This window comes from Pelodiscus sinensis, chromosome 11, assembly GCF_049634645.1.
Source record: "Pelodiscus sinensis isolate JC-2024 chromosome 11, ASM4963464v1, whole genome shotgun sequence".
Taxonomy (NCBI): Eukaryota; Metazoa; Chordata; order Testudines; family Trionychidae; genus Pelodiscus; species Pelodiscus sinensis.
In genome coordinates, this window is record NC_134721.1 from 40968294 (window position 1) to 40983754 (window position 15461).

The 15461-nt window shown below is 45.1% G+C and overlaps 1 protein-coding gene across 8 annotated transcripts in view; it reads left to right on the forward strand.

The window, feature by feature from the left end:
- The first annotated feature begins 9514 nt into the window (after nucleotides 1–9514).
- NEK4 (NIMA related kinase 4) overlaps nucleotides 9515–15461 on the forward strand; it is a 42686-nt gene continuing 36739 nt past the window's right edge. For 2 of the 8 annotated variants that reach the window (XM_025186979.2, XM_075939411.1), the window contains exons 1-2: nucleotides 9515–10155; nucleotides 13994–14260. In XM_025186979.2, coding sequence (XP_025042764.1) covers nucleotides 10063–10155; nucleotides 13994–14260 — 360 coding nt within the window. In that variant the 5' untranslated portion in view covers nucleotides 9515–10062. The remainder of the gene's footprint in view (nucleotides 10156–13993; nucleotides 14261–15461) is intronic. The other 6 variants (XM_075939413.1, XM_075939414.1, XM_075939412.1 and 3 more) reach the window with 6 other exon arrangements.

Below are 15461 nucleotides of genomic sequence, written 5' to 3' on the forward strand. Positions count from 1 at the left end.
AATGCCCTGTTTACAGTCTGTTAATAAACAACCAAATGCGATAAGGGTTAAACATTAGGCAAACAGGGAAAAAGCAAATACTGAAATTTTGAAATTATAGCAAAGTTTGTAGAAAATTATTTGGAAACTCTCTCTTCCAAACAATGTTTTAATTACATTTAAGACTGAAAAGAAATATTCTCTCTACCATATTAATATTTTGCATTATACCTAAGTAACTGAATATTACAAAATCTTCATTATGATTCTAATAGTAGCCTTACATTTTGTACACAGGCATTCTAACTCAATACTTCCACATATTCCTGCTTATTTTCCACATAGAGAAACACCCCATGGTAATAATACCTAATCCTCCGTGGCTTGGAAAAGTTTTTTCAATGATACTCCCCTTCAGCCTTTTATGCTTCTTACGGGCTGCAATCACAGAATTCCCCTTGGGATTGTTCCCCAGTATGCTGATCATGACACTGACACCCATCTTCTAGCTTTCTGGGGCTTCCCCCCAGACCCTATTCTGCTGGACCAGACACTCTGGTCTCCCACAGACAAGACACCAAATTGGGATCACTGCCCACCTGCAGAGCAATGCAGACATGGAACCACTTCAGCTCTGGGAGGTTGCAGTTCTAGGGCTCAGCACCCAGGAAACCAACCCCCAAAAGGGATCAACCCCCCAAAATAAATCCATATTTGTGTAAAAATGTTACAAAAGGAAAGTTCATGAGTTCATTTTGTCCTCCTGCTCACAAACAGGGAGGAACTAGTAGAGGAAGTACATGTGGATGGCAACCTGGGCTGCAGTGATCATGGGATGGTCGAGTTCAGGATCCTGACCAAAGGAAGAAAGGAGAGCAGCAAAATAAACACCTTGGAATTCAGGAAAGCAGACTTTGACTCCCTCAGAGAACTGATGGGCAGGATTCCCTGGGATGCTAACATGAAGGGGAAAGGAGTCCAGGAGAGCTGGCTGTATTTTAAAGAAGCCTTATTGAAGACACAGGAACAAACCATCCTGATGTGCAATAAGAAAAGCAAATATGATAGGCGACTGTAGTAAGTTGAGGGTCAGTAACATGGAGTCAGCAGGCCTGAAGAGAGGCAGTGCTGTGAAAACAGGTGGAGGTATCAGTAGTTTGCTATTGCAGCAACATGCCATCAATATTGATAACATGCCTCTCATTGCACAAGGATTCAATCACCATAACAATACTATTGTGTCGATCATTAATAGTATCCAAAACAATGATGTTTCACTGACGGTTGCACGTGTGGCCTATGGCAACTGAATACTAGAAATAATTAAGGAAAGTTTACTGCAAGCGCAGTTACAAAATTGGCCGCATATATTAGATCGCACCACCATCCTCAAACAAATACAAAAGCAAGGGATTCATGGAATAGCCCCAGCGTTTTTAAAATTGGCTAAATTTGACAAAGTACCCAAATTTGATCATGAGGATGGTAATACGGTGCACCTCATGATGGCAGTCCCCAGGTGGACACAGGAACCAATGAAGGTTTACTATGTGAATAGTGTGGGCACTTGGATCAACAACACCTACATACAGCATTATCCCACTGTGCATTTGGTAACGGAAGGAGGCTTGGAAATTAATCAAGCTTACTGCACGAAGCATAAGGATGGTGGCTGTGTGAATGTTATGCCACAAGCAAGAATAACAACACACTGGATGGATGGGCTCGATTAGTACATAAGGAATTGGTGGCTGAAGTGGTTCGAGTCCATGACCTGGTATGTGCCTTGGGATACTCCAACTTCACAATTCCTGGGAATATCTGCTTTGCAGAGGACACAGGCTTTTGTGTGCCAGTTGTGGGCACAATGCAAGTAGGCCCCCATGCTTTCTGACCAACAAGCAATGTAAACACTGTCAACGAAACCATTAATCCACCTGGGGCCATAAAGAATTTGTTAACCCAACTATTTCCTCCAGTGGAACACTTGTAGCTAGACATCCATGAGTTGGTAGACAGGACTAAAGAAGCTTTGATACCCATTGCTAAATTGATACAACAACAGAGTGAGGAAATAGATGAGATACAAAAAGAACTGGAAACACCTTGGTGGGCAATGCCGGAGGACGTGACTCTCCATCCAATAATCAGAACTTCGAGCCTATTATTAATGGTAACCCAGGCCAGAACAGTTGTAGTTCTATTGGGAATGTGTTGCTATATGTGTAATCGGGATAAAGATATAAAATTACAAAAGAGAGTCAAGAGAGGAATGGAAGTGGCACTGAATAATGCCATACAAAGACACCTAGCAGCATAAGGATGATATGATTGAAGGTGTGGCCATAGTAGTAAGAGTAATAGTAAAATTAAAGTGAAGGGATTGGAAAATTATGTATGTTTATTTTTTTATATAGTTAAGTGAAATGGTTATTTATGTAATTCACTATTACCGGTATATTTATCTTATTGCACATTTATGGTATATTATTTGGTATGTTTAATCGTAATCACATATATTAATATATAGGGAAAGTAATCATACACATATATATGTCAGTTATATAAGCAATAATCCATCAGAAGGCCAACCGGTAGTACCCTCATATATCACCGGACCCCACAGATTATGGTCCCGGACCTAACATTCCCAGGCCCTCCATAAGAGACCTAACCGAATTGGAAAATAAAATCTGTCCATCAGTCGTACCAGGGAATGTGCAGACCAAGGGACCAATGGGGCATGAGTGTGTGAACGATACAACAAACGTGTCCACATAACAGTGTTTACCCCACTGGGTTACCTTCAGTTCATGCATTATGTTTTTCCGGGATGATGGGTAAACATTCTCCACATAAAAGGACAAAAAGTGGGGGAATTTAGTAAACTGAGGATCAGTAACATGGAGTCAGCAGGCCTGAATAGAGGCCTGTAACATGAAAGCAGCAACAGGCCTAGAATCTAGTAAGCAAGATTTTGGTTCAGGAACACAGGAGCCAAGAAAGAGACCCTACTGATAACTGTGTAATTGTGTAAGTTAGGTGAAGCATGGAAGGACACAGGGAAGCACCAAGTACAGACTGTGAGCCAAAAGAGAGTAACGGAACATCTTAAGGAATGTCCTGGTACAAGAACTCCCTAAGAGTTAGGCACATACCAACCTAGATTCAGGACCAGGTCGGAACTGACAGGATGACAAATAGAAGGTAAGACCCCTTGCACAAGGTGAGGGGTGGTAACTAGGCAACAGAGGGTGGCAACCTGGTACATAAAGAAGTGATGTAAGTTGTTTGTACCTGTCTATAAAAGTACACCGCAAAGGGTGCTCTCTGGCCGACCTGGCGGGGGGAGGGTGCACTAGGCGCCTGAACGGCAGGTCTCATTGCCTAAACTTACAGAATGCACAGTAGCTTAACTTTGACTAACTGCTGTTAATATCTGATATATGGTATGACGTAGTGTTGGTACCTTGCTGGTTGCTAGGCTTGGGCTGTGGGTGACCCCCACTGGTTACTGTCTATACCACAGCCCAGCAGAGTAGCTGATGGGACAGGGAGGTAACCTGTTCGACCAGTTACTTCCCAGGGAGAGGAACAAACGAAGGTGGAATGCGGCCCCTGGCTGGCGGGGCAGGGCTGGAAGGGACCGTCTTTTTAGTTTTGGTCTGGGAAGCAGGGGAGAAGGAGCTAGGGAGGGGGCTGGGATTCTAGGGCCCAGCCACCCCCATCTCAAGGGGGGGGCACTGAGGCCTCCTAGCCCCAGTTCCTGTAACCAGATTACATCTGTGCTGTGCTATATTCTGGAGAAGCAATAAACTCCCTCGATTCTACTGGCTGGTGGAGTCTGTTCGTGCCACTATGGGGGTGCAGGAGGCGGGGGACCCCGACGTGCCATCACATATGGTAATAGGCCTGCCCGGTGTTGGTACCTTGTCAACGCGGGCCATAATGCACAGTGGTGTAACATTGTACTGATCTCTGTTACCAACTGTTAGAGCTTCATAATTGACAATAAACCTGCTCGATTGATTTCAAACCTTGCCTGCATCTGTCATTTCCGGGGCCTCTCAGAGATCTCCTGTGCTGACCCAAGTGCACGGGGTCTAACACTCTAGATAAAGAGAGTACCGATTATTAAGCACACAGCCGAAAGTTTATCATCACCGACGGAGTAGAGGTTCTGTCAGGAGCGCGCCAGGATGACCCAGGCCTGACGACGCTGACACTGACAGTCCGGACTACCAAAGGTACTGAAGTACAGAACACTGAGGTACGACAACGACCAGATTGGCTTACCAGGGAAATCCTTGGTGATCTTAAACACAAAAAGGAGGCTTATAAGAAGTGTAAACTTGGACAGATGACTAGAGAGGAGTATAAATATATTGCTTGAGAATGCAGGGGTGTAATCAGAAAGGCGAAAGTGCAATTGGAATTGCAGCTAGCAAGGGATGTGAAGGATAACAAAAAAAAGGTTTCTACAGGCATGTTAGCAATAAGAGGGTGATCAGTGAGGGTATGGGGCCCTTACTGGATGAGGGAGATTACATAGTGACAGATGATGTGGGAAAAGCTGAAGTACTCAATGCTTTTTTTACTTCTGTCTTCACAGACAAGGTCAGCTCCCAGACTACTGCACTAGGCAAAGCAGTATGGGAAGGAGGTAGGCAACCCTCAGTGGAGAAAAAACAGGTCAAGAACTATTTAGAAAAGCTAGACATACAAATCCATGGGTCCAAATTCAATGCATCCAAGGATACTGAGGGAGTTGGCAAATGTCATTGCAGAGCCTTTGGTCATTATCTTTGAAAACTCGTGGAGATCAGGAGAGGTCCTGGATGATTGGAAAAAGGCAAATGCAATGCCCATCTTTTAAAAAGGGAAGAAGGACAATTCAGAGAACTACAGACCAGTGAGCCTTATCACAATCCCCAGAAAAATCATGGAGTAGATCCTCAAAGAATCCATTTTGGAGAACTTGGAAGAGAGGAAAGTGATCAGGAATAGTCAACATGGATTCACCAAGGGCAAGTCATGCCTGACCAACCTGATTAGCTTCTGTGATGAGGTAACTGGCTCTGTGGACATGGAGAAGTCAGTGGATGTGATATACCTTGACTTTAGCAAAGCTTTTGATACGGTCTCCCACAATAATCTAAACAGCAAGTTAAGGAAGTATGATAAATGGACTGAAAGGTGGATACAAAGCTAGCCAGATTGTCAAGCCCAACGGCTAGTGATCAATGACTCAATGTCTGCCTGGTGGTCGGTTTTAAGCAGAGTGCCCCAAGGATCAGTTCGAGGGCTGGTTTTGTTCAACATCTTTATTAATGACCTGATTGAGGGGATGGATTGCACCCTCAGCAAGTTTGCAGATGACACTAAGCTAGGGGGAGAGGTAGATACACTGGAGGGCAGGGATAAGGTCCAGAGTGACCTAGACAGATTAGAGGATTGGGCCAAAAGAAATCTGATGTTCAACAAGGACAAGTGTAGAGTCCTGCACTTGGGATAGAAGAATCCCAAGCATTGTAACAGACTGGGGATCGAATGGCTAAGTAGCAGTTCAGCAGAAAAGGACCTGAGGATTACAGTAGCTGAGAAGCTGGTTATGAGGCAACAGTGTGCCCTTGTAGCCAAGAAGGCTAACGGCATTTTAGGGTACATTAGTAGGTGCATTGCCAGAAGATCTAGAGAAGTGATTACTCCCCTTTATTTGGCACAGGTGAGGCCACATCTGGAGTATTGCATCCACTTCTGGGCCCCCCACTATAAAAAGGATGTGGACACATTGGAGAGGGTCCAGCAGAGGGCAACCAAAATGATTAAGGGGCATGTGACCGATGAGGAGAGGCTGAGGGATTTGGGCTTATTTAGTCTGCAGAAGAGAAGAGTGAGGGGGGATTTGATAGCAGCCTTCAACTTTCTGAAGGGAGGTTCAAAGAGGAAGGAGAGAGACTGTTTTCAAAGGCGACAGATGGCAGAACGAGGAGCAATGGTCTCAAGTTGCAGTGGGGGAGGTCTAGGCTGGATATTAGGAAAAACTATTTCATCAGGAGGGTGGTGAAGCACTGGAATGGGTTAGCTAGGGAGGCATTGGAATCTCCATCTCTAGAGGTTTTAAGCCCCTTTCTTGACAAAGCCCTGGCTGGGATGATTTAGTTGGGCTTTGTCTTGCTTTGGGCAGGGGGCTGAACTCGATGACCTTCTGAGGTCTCTTCCAGTCCTGGGAGTCTATGCGTCTATGAGGCTGTTCATCTTTTTTATTGATGTAGTGGAGATATGCACAGTAGTTGCTCCCCCTCAGGTAACAATTATTTACACTCGGCCTAATAGTAAACACAAGTGTTTTATTAATCACAAAAAAGCTGGATTTAAGTGGCTGCAAATGAAACCAGGCAGAACAAAGTAAGTTACTAAATTAAAATGAACAGAAAATTCATAGGTAGTTATAATTCACTAGGAAAGTTGTTACATGCAAATTCTTACGCTAAACAGTTGTTTCTATTTCAGGCATAAGCTTCAAGTAAGAGCTAATTTTTTACTTTGACTTGGGTCTCCAGCTCTTCAGAGTTCTTTGTATCCTCTTAGGGTATGTCAGGCAGTTTCTAAAGCTAGCTGAAGACAACAGGCTGATAGCTTCCCATTGCTTAAACAGAATCTCCCCCAGAAAAGGAATCTTTTGTTTGATATCCCCTTTCCCATGGAAAAACACCAGATTCAAAATGGATTCCAGTACAAGGTGGCATGGTCACATCTTTCTAGACCAATCGCCTTTGGATTTACAGGAAAAACAAGGCTGTTTACAAGAAATTGAGTTGATCATCGAACCATTATGTTGCTGGAACACAAATAATGGCTTTCATTAGCATATTTAAAACTATAAACAGATTCACACTTCATATTTCTAATTTCACATACAATAATGATACATGCACAGAGATAGGATATACAGATCCAGAAGACTGCAATATTAAAATTGATAGGTTACATGAGATATTTTGTGTAAAGCATCTTTGAGTTATGCATATTCATATTCATAAGCTAATTTTCAAAAAGCATGGGGGAGGCAGCATAATGCCTCCATGAGCTGGAAACACTGATTGCTTTTCCAGTGCCAGGAGCATGCTGATGGATCAAAAATTATATCTTAAATATAATTGATGTAAATAAAGCAAATAAATACATCAAGAAATGAAAGAAGGAGCATGAGTGGTGAGTGGTTGGACATATAAGAAGCCTAAGATAAAGCCAGTGTAACTATGAATTTACTGACTCTTTTACATTTTAGATCATAGTCCTAAACTTATGCAAGCACATACCTAATGTTGTGTGTGTGAATAGTCAGGTTTGTGCTTAACTGTTTCCATGTTGGAGAAATTTCAGCTCCACCATTGTGTTTTGTTTAGGTATACTGTAAGGGGGAAAAAGCTCAACTTTAAATAAAGCTCAACTTGACTTTCTTTAAAAATTGTTTAAAAAAATTAAATACATAGATTACAACCTAAAGCCAAGATTTACCAAAAAATGGTTGCCTAATATCAAGATTCTAAATCTAGATTGAGATATCTAAATAAGCAACCTAATTTCCATAAATTCTGAGTGCATAATGATCAATGCTAAGCTGCTGGGTGCTGAAGAGATGGACAAACAGGTCCACACTTGTCTAAGTTTAGGATATTGGCCTAGGATGCACTGTGATTCATGTCATGGTTCCAAAGTCTCAAGTCTGTGAGTGCTGTAGCAGTGAAAGGGGCATGGAACAGAAGTGAGGAGGTCTTCGTTTTGGAGGGTTGGTGTTGGTCTTAGGAAGAAAAAACCTTGAGTGAGACAGAAGTACCTATGATGGAAATCACAGGTTTTCAATTACCCACCGCAGGCAGATCTAACTGGTACCTGACACATCCTCTAGGCCAGTGGTCACCAACCAGTAGATCGGGATATAAAGGGCTGGCAGGTCAGCTGCTCCTTCCCCACTGCTGTGCATATCCTGCCCATTGCCTTGGAGCTGTCCCCTCAGGAGTCTTTTGCTTGCTGTGGAGGACGGGGAGGTAGATGAGAGGTGCTGAGGTCAAGGTGCCCCCTCTCCCACCCAGCATCTTATCTCCACAGGGCAGAGAAGGGACACAACAGGACTTGGGATGGAGTTTTCTGGATGCTTTTGGGAGTGGTGCAGGGCCAGGACAAGGGTGAACCTCCCTCAGCTCTGCTGCACCACCACCCAGGAGTTAAACAGTGGCTAGCTGGAGCCCACATCCCGAACTCCTACCCCAGTCATGATTCCCCTCCCCCCCCCCCAAGTCCCTGTTTTAGCCCCGCTGTATCCAAATGTCCTCCCAGAGCCTGCACCTAGAACCCCCTCTGGCAGCCCAACTGCCTATCCCAGGCTCAGCTCAGAGCCCCTCTCACACTCCAAATCCCTGAATCCAAGACCAGAGGCTGCAGCCCAACCCTCTGTCCCAGCCTGGTGAAAGTGAAGGAGGACGGGGGAAGGACGGAGTATGGAGTGAGCGGAAATGGGGCCTCAGAGAAGGGGTAAAAGGAGGCAGGACAAGGGTATTTAGTTTTGAGGTAGATCTGGGATTGCACTTAAATTCAAAAAGTGATCTTGTGCTTAACAAGGTTGGAGACCCCTGCCCTAGGCGGTCTGCAGCTCTGCTGGGCTAGAGGGGGGCACTGCATGCTGGGACCTGTGCCCTGTGGCATGAAGGTCTGCAGAGCTAGACGCAAAGCACTGCATGCTGGGACCTGCCCCCCTAGGCCGGAGGCAGAGCACTGCAAGCTGGGACCTGCCCCCCCCCCCAGGCCAGAGGCAGAGCACTGCAAGCTGGGACCTGCCCCCCCCCCCCCCAGGCCGGAGGCAGAGCACTGCATGCTGGGACCTGCCCCCCCCCCCAGGCCGGAGGCAGAGCACTGCATGCTGGGACCTGCCCCCCCCCCCCCCAGGCCGGAGGCAGAGCACTGCATGCTGGGACCTGCCCCCCCCCCCCCCCCCCCCCAGGCCGGAGGCAGAGCACTGCATGCTGGGACCTGCCCCCCCCCCCCCCCCCCCGGCCGGAGGCAGAGCACTGCATGCTGGGACCTGCCCCCCATCCCCCAGGCTGGAGGTGGAGCATTGCATGCTGGGACCTCCCCCCGCTGCAGATGGAGCATTGCATGCTGGGACCTGCCCCCCCCCAGGCTGCAGGTGGAGCATTGCATGCTGGGACCTGCCCCCCCCCAGGCTGCAGGTGGAGCATTGCATGCTGGGACCTGCCCCCCTAGGCCAGAGGCAGAGCATTGCATGCTGGGACCTGCCCCCCCCCCCCAGGCTGCAGGTGGAGCATTGCATGCTGGGACCTGCCCCCCTAGGCCAGAGGCAGAGCATTGCATGCTGGGACCTGCCCCCCCCCCCCCGGCTGCAGGTGGAGCATTGCATGCTGGGACCTGCCCCCTAGGCGGGCTGCGGCCTCTCGTTTGGCCTGCGCCCTGGGCTACATCCGCAGAGCGGCTCGCACCAGTGGCGGCCCTGGGGCAATGGGGCTAGTGGCGCCCAGCCAGAACAGGCAGCAGCTGCGGGGTCAATGGCAGACACGGGGCTAGCGGCCTACGTGGGCCAGGAGCCCCCCAGGGCGGCAGCGGCCCGTTCACGCCCGGGGTCAGACATGGCGGGCGGGCGTGGAGCTGCCTCCCCGGCTTGGCAGAATCCCTCACTCGGAACCATTCAGCCAGCGGGGAGTCAAAGGCGTTCGCGTTAATTGCTCCTTTATTAGCACCAGCCCCCTTCGCTAGACGCCTACACGCCGATCTGGGCGCGCTTTCAAAGATGGCCGCCGAGGCTAGCGGGCACTCCAGCCAAGATGGCCGCCGGGGAGGCCGCCCGAACCCGTAATGGCGGCTTCAGCGACTGAGGGAGGCTGCCCACAGCCGAGATGGCCGCGCCCGTACCATAGAGAGGGGGCGGGCTCGCTACGCGCGGTGCTGTCTATGGCAGAGGGAGGCCCGTGCGGGTCTCTATGGCAGCGCTGGTAACGTTCCCGAGGCGGCCGGGCCCGTGCGCCCCAGCGGCTCCGGCCCCCGAGCGCTGACGGGGCCGCCGGGAGGATGCCCCAGGCCGCCTACTTCTTCCTGCGGGCCGTGGGCAAGGGCAGCTACGGCGAGGTGAGCCTGGTGCGGCACCGGCAGGACAACCGACAGGTAACCGGGAGCTGGGCGCGCAGGGCTCCGACCGCCCCCTTCCGCCCCGGGGCCTGCGGCCGCTCCGACCCCCGCCTCGCTCGCGGGCTCTGGGGAAGCAGCGGGGCCTGCTTCTGCCAAGGGGCGGTCTGTGGGCGTGTGACCCCCTCCCATCTGCCCGCGCTCTGGCGGGAGGGGTTGGTTCGTGTGGTCCCCTGAGCACCAGCCTCTCCTTTCCTCAGCTCTGCCTCCTGACCCCCTGGAGCCTGTGTGCTGGGCAGAGCTGGAGGACGCTTCCTTCCTGGCCCGCCCAAGAGTTACGTTCTGAAGCATGGCGATTTGTTTCTCATCTCAGAACTCCTCACAAAACTGCTCAGGGTTGGTCTCCTGGAGTATGCAGATTGGTAAAGGGCTATTTTTGGTCCAAAGGAGGGAGAATATGTTGATAAAACCATCGTTCACTATGGCTGTGTCTACACTGGCATGAATTTCCGGAACTGCTTAAAACGGAATACGATTCCATTTTCAGTTTTTCTGGAAAAGGAGCGTCTACATTGGCAGGCTGCTTTTCGGGAAAAGCCCTTTTTCTGGAAAAGCATCTGTGGCCAATGTAGACGCGCTTTTCCGGAAAAGAGCCCCGATCACCATTTTCGCAGTTGGGGCTTTTTTCTGGAAAAGACTACTGGGCTGTCTACACTGGCCCTTTTCCGGAACAGTGTTCTGGAATAAGGACTTATGCCAGAGCGGGAGCAGAATAGTTTTTCCGGAATAGCGGCTGATTTTGTACAATAGAGCATCGATGCTTTTCCGGAAATTCAAGGGCCAGTGTAGACAGCTCGCAGCTTATTCCAGAAAAGCGGCTGATTTTCTGGAATAAGTGGCCCAGTGTAGACACAGCCTATGTGAAACAGTTAAGTGTGGTCTGGGGTAGCATCTTAAATAATTGTTGGTTTAATTCCATCATAACATTTTAAAAGTTTGTATTAAATACATAGAAAATAGAAGCTAAACATTCAGAACTTAAAGAGTTAAGGTGCCAATTTAAAAATTTTCCTTTTCTTTTAGCTACATATGGGCTTTATTTTGGGAAGAACCCTGCTTTGGTTGTCTTTTTCAATGCTGTTAGATATGCTATTAACTGCCCTTGATGGGTTAAAATAGGTTTGCAATACATCTGACCCTTTAATTCTAATAGAGAGGTAGCCATGTTAGTCTGATCTTGCTAAAACAAAAGGAAAAACTATGTAGCACTTTAAAGACTAACAAGATGGTTTAATTACTTTAATTCAATTCTAAACACTTAAAAGGAGGAGAAGAATTACAAAGATGGAAAATGATAGAAATGTAGCCAGGTTAGTCTGGTGTAGCTGAAACAAAAAACAGGACTATGTAGCACTTTAAAGACTAACAAGATGGTACATTAGGTGATGAGCTTTCGTGGGCCAGACACACCAGATACAGTACATATTATCAGCCATTCTAAGACCTGGAAAACTTTGTCATTGCTTTTAAGCCATTGTTCAAGCTGTCCTCCTCTGCTCAAAGAGTCACAACAGCATTGTGAATGGTACCTTGAACATCTTAAACCAAAGGAAACAAAAGAAATAAAGTATGGAAGGAAAAGTACATGAGGGAGGAATCTAAGATTCATGTCCTTTGTTATGATCTGATGGAGGTGGTGATGTCATTCTGGGTTCCTTTCTTTGGCCTACTATGGCCAGGATGTCTTTTCAGTATCAGGACAGCAAAAGCCCAGTGGTCTCATGATAGGTCCCTGGAGACTGAGGAGGTGATAGCTGTGCTGGTAAAGCTTGTTCAGTCCATTTCACACATACCACTCACTGCCCCTCATTGACTCCTGGCTAAATAATGTCCAATAAGGGATAATATTCAGCCTATTAAAATTAACCAATTAGAACATATTGTGGTGACTTCTACTGTAAAAAACCCTCACTTCTAGAATATTTCAGTTCATGGTCATGCAACTGTCAACTTTAGCAGGAGCCTTGAGCCCTTTACCAGAACTTGTTTAATGTAAACAGTCCAGTGTGTACCATAGTTTGCCTTTAACTTTTGTTAACTTTCATAATTAATCTTGGATAATAGCCTTTTGAAATCCTGGACCTATTGGAGTGATGCCCTGTGCACAACACTATATATTCTCCCCTCCTTCTCACCCTCCCCCCACAGTATCGTCACTTTTTATTTGTTTTAACTGCACTTACAACAAGACATCAGAAGAAATTAAAAGTATTATAGGTAAGAGCAAAAAGGAAGATCCTAACAGTTTCTATTCTTTAAAATTTTCAGTACTTCATTTACTACTCCTCTACTTTGCACATGGTTTGATAACTACTGCAGATGAACATTAGGATAGACAGTAGGGATGGTCAAGAAGCCCAATTGCAAGGATAATAATTGTTAAATACCTACCCAAAGAGACTATAAATGGTGACATTTTGATTTAAAATTATAGGTGAAGTTTTACATTTCTGTTTTCTTTGTGTGAGGGGAGGCTGGAATAAAGCAAGGTGTTATAATTCTGTGTCCATATCAAAGATACAATTGCAGTTTTTTTGTTACATGTTAAATGGATGGCTATGCTGCATACCACTCAGTTCTTCAGGTCACCATGGCAGACATTATTTGAATTATTGGTAAATATTCTTTTTTACCCAAAAGCTCCAGTCAAGGATTGGTGTCACAGGATGGCACAATTCCAACCACAAAGAGTTTATAATAAAAAAATCTTTGCAATTATTGAATGTAACAAACAAGAAGTCCCGGTCTACAATACTGTAGACAGGTTGGCTTAGGGTACACCATCCATCTACGCAAAATGCGTAGCTGGACTTAATTTACCTTAGGCCAAACCCTTAGGCGTCTGGTAGTCTAGACGGGGAAGGCATAGGCTTCCCAAATCGCCAGGTGTGGCCCGCCTACACTCTGCCCCCAGAATGCCTGCTGCCAGAGCACGTTTTAATTGGTAGAAAATTCTAAAGTAGATCTAACCTTTTCATGTTTAGAAAAAAGTATTCTCCCCACTCCTCCCTCCTCTCCTATTACACTTCTCTCAGTTCTTTCTTTCACTGGTGGAGACAGTTTTTCCTGTCAATATGCCAATAGGATGCTTTCCTATCTTTTTAATAGATTCGTGTGCTGTACTTTTTTGCAGTCCCTTCTTCTGTGAAGACCTGTCACCACCTTCGCACATTATAAATATAAATAGAGATGACTTTTAATAGAAGCTTTGAATTATAAATGGTTTGCTTTTCTATACCTTCTGCTCTAGCGCATCTCTGATCTACAATCCTGGCACTTGGTACTAAAATACTGTTTCACTGAGTTTAATCAATTTTCCTCAAAAGTAATTTGCTTCAACTCAACAGGCCACTCTTCCTCAAACTGAGAAAGATTAGCTACTTCGAGTTTTTTAAACTTTCTGTACTTGAACACAATTAGGTTAGCTGCCCTTTGTTCTATAAACTCATTCCCATTTTTCTTAAGTGTGTATAGATTGAAGAGTTAAATTATTAAAATGTCAACCTGTTGACAGTAATTCATTTCTGACTAGAGAAAAGCATTTCAGAATCAAGTGGCAAGCACAGGACTGAGCAATAACCCATTGTTTGTGACTAAGAAAAAAAATTAGTTACTGATCAAAACTCTTAAATATGTGAATTAGCCATATTTGTTCCATTTTACAACATAATGGACACTTAAATGTAACTGTGTTGGATAAATTCCAGCTTCTATATGTATTTTAAAACATTGTTTTGAAGATTTTTAGAAATTGCCAATTTGTTTCAGTAGTAACTTGGATGTTTTCATTGAAAATCTTTTGTTTTTCTCTTTGCAGTATGTCATCAAAAAGCTAAACCTTAAACATGCTTCCAGCCGAGAGAGGAAGGCAGCTGAGCAAGAAGCCCAGTTGTTGTCTCAGCTCAAACACCCCAACATAGTCACCTACAGGGAGTCCTGGGAGGGGGAAGATGGCCTGCTATATATTGTTATGGGCTTCTGTGAAGGAGGGGACCTATATCATAAACTTAAAGAGCAGAAAGGCATACTTTTGCCAGAGAATCAGGTGGTGGAATGGTTTGTTCAGATTGCCATGGCATTGCAGGTATTAATATACTATAACATATAAATTAATAGTTTTAAAATAAATAGGTCTGTTTTGCTTACTTTCTATTAAAAAGTCCTCAATTTCAGTGTTGGTGTGTCAACTTTGCTTACAGATTATCCATGTCAAACTAAAGTAGCTATATAGAAAAAGAGTTCCATGTACAAAAAATTACTCACACCTTTTCAGTAGGGTAGACGGTTTTTTAAAATTAGTCTATTAATTATAATTGAAAACATGACATACTATATTATAGTTGGAAGTTAATTGTAATTGTAGCCCATAACTACAGAGTTCTGAACTATAACATATAAGCAAGTTTTGTTCTAGTTAAGGGACTGTTCCTGTTTGAAATGCTCAGTTTGCAGGAGTGTGCAGTTAAATTCTAAAAAATTTCTCTGTGAAAATTGGTAATATCTTAAAAGCTAATTTTAACCAACCAGTATTTGTGTACACAAAAATACTACTTGCAGTAATATTTTGCTCCTATAATTAAATTAAGTGAAAATTTCCAGATCATTCATTCATTTGTATGAGAAGCTGCTTCAGCTTGTTACATTTTTAAAATGAGAGAGGAATCCCATTGCAAAAAGGTTTGTTTTTAAAACAATGAAGAAACTAGGATGTTGGATTGAAAATTCTGTTTGACTTGCCAGTGGAACTTGTCTCCAGGCAAAAACTAGAACTGGATTGAAAAAAATAATTGGATAAGAACATGAATGATAGGTCCATCAATGGCTGTTAGCCATGCTATGGATAGTTCTGACTGCCAGATGCTGGGAGTGGATGACAGGGGATGGAACACTTGATGAGTGCCCTGTTTTTGTTATTCCCTTTGAAGCATCTGGCATTGGTCACTCTTGGAAGATTGGTAACTGGACCATTGGTCTGACCAAATATGGCCGTTCATATGTTGTGGCTAGACATACAAATGTCCACAACAGAAATTGGTCTTACTCATATAGGCTTAGTCCTGCAATTCTTACTCATACTGTCCTTAATTCAGACAAAATTCCTCACTAGGGCTGCAGGATTGGGTTTGAAATGAATTGCAATATGAAGACAATGGAGAGTGAGTTACAGATTGAGCCTTAATTTTGTACTCTTTGCTCCTGTTGGGTTGTGAAATTTTAAAAATATATAGGCATGTTATACTAAAGAAATAACAAAGTTGTGCATATATCTATGTTAATATACTAAC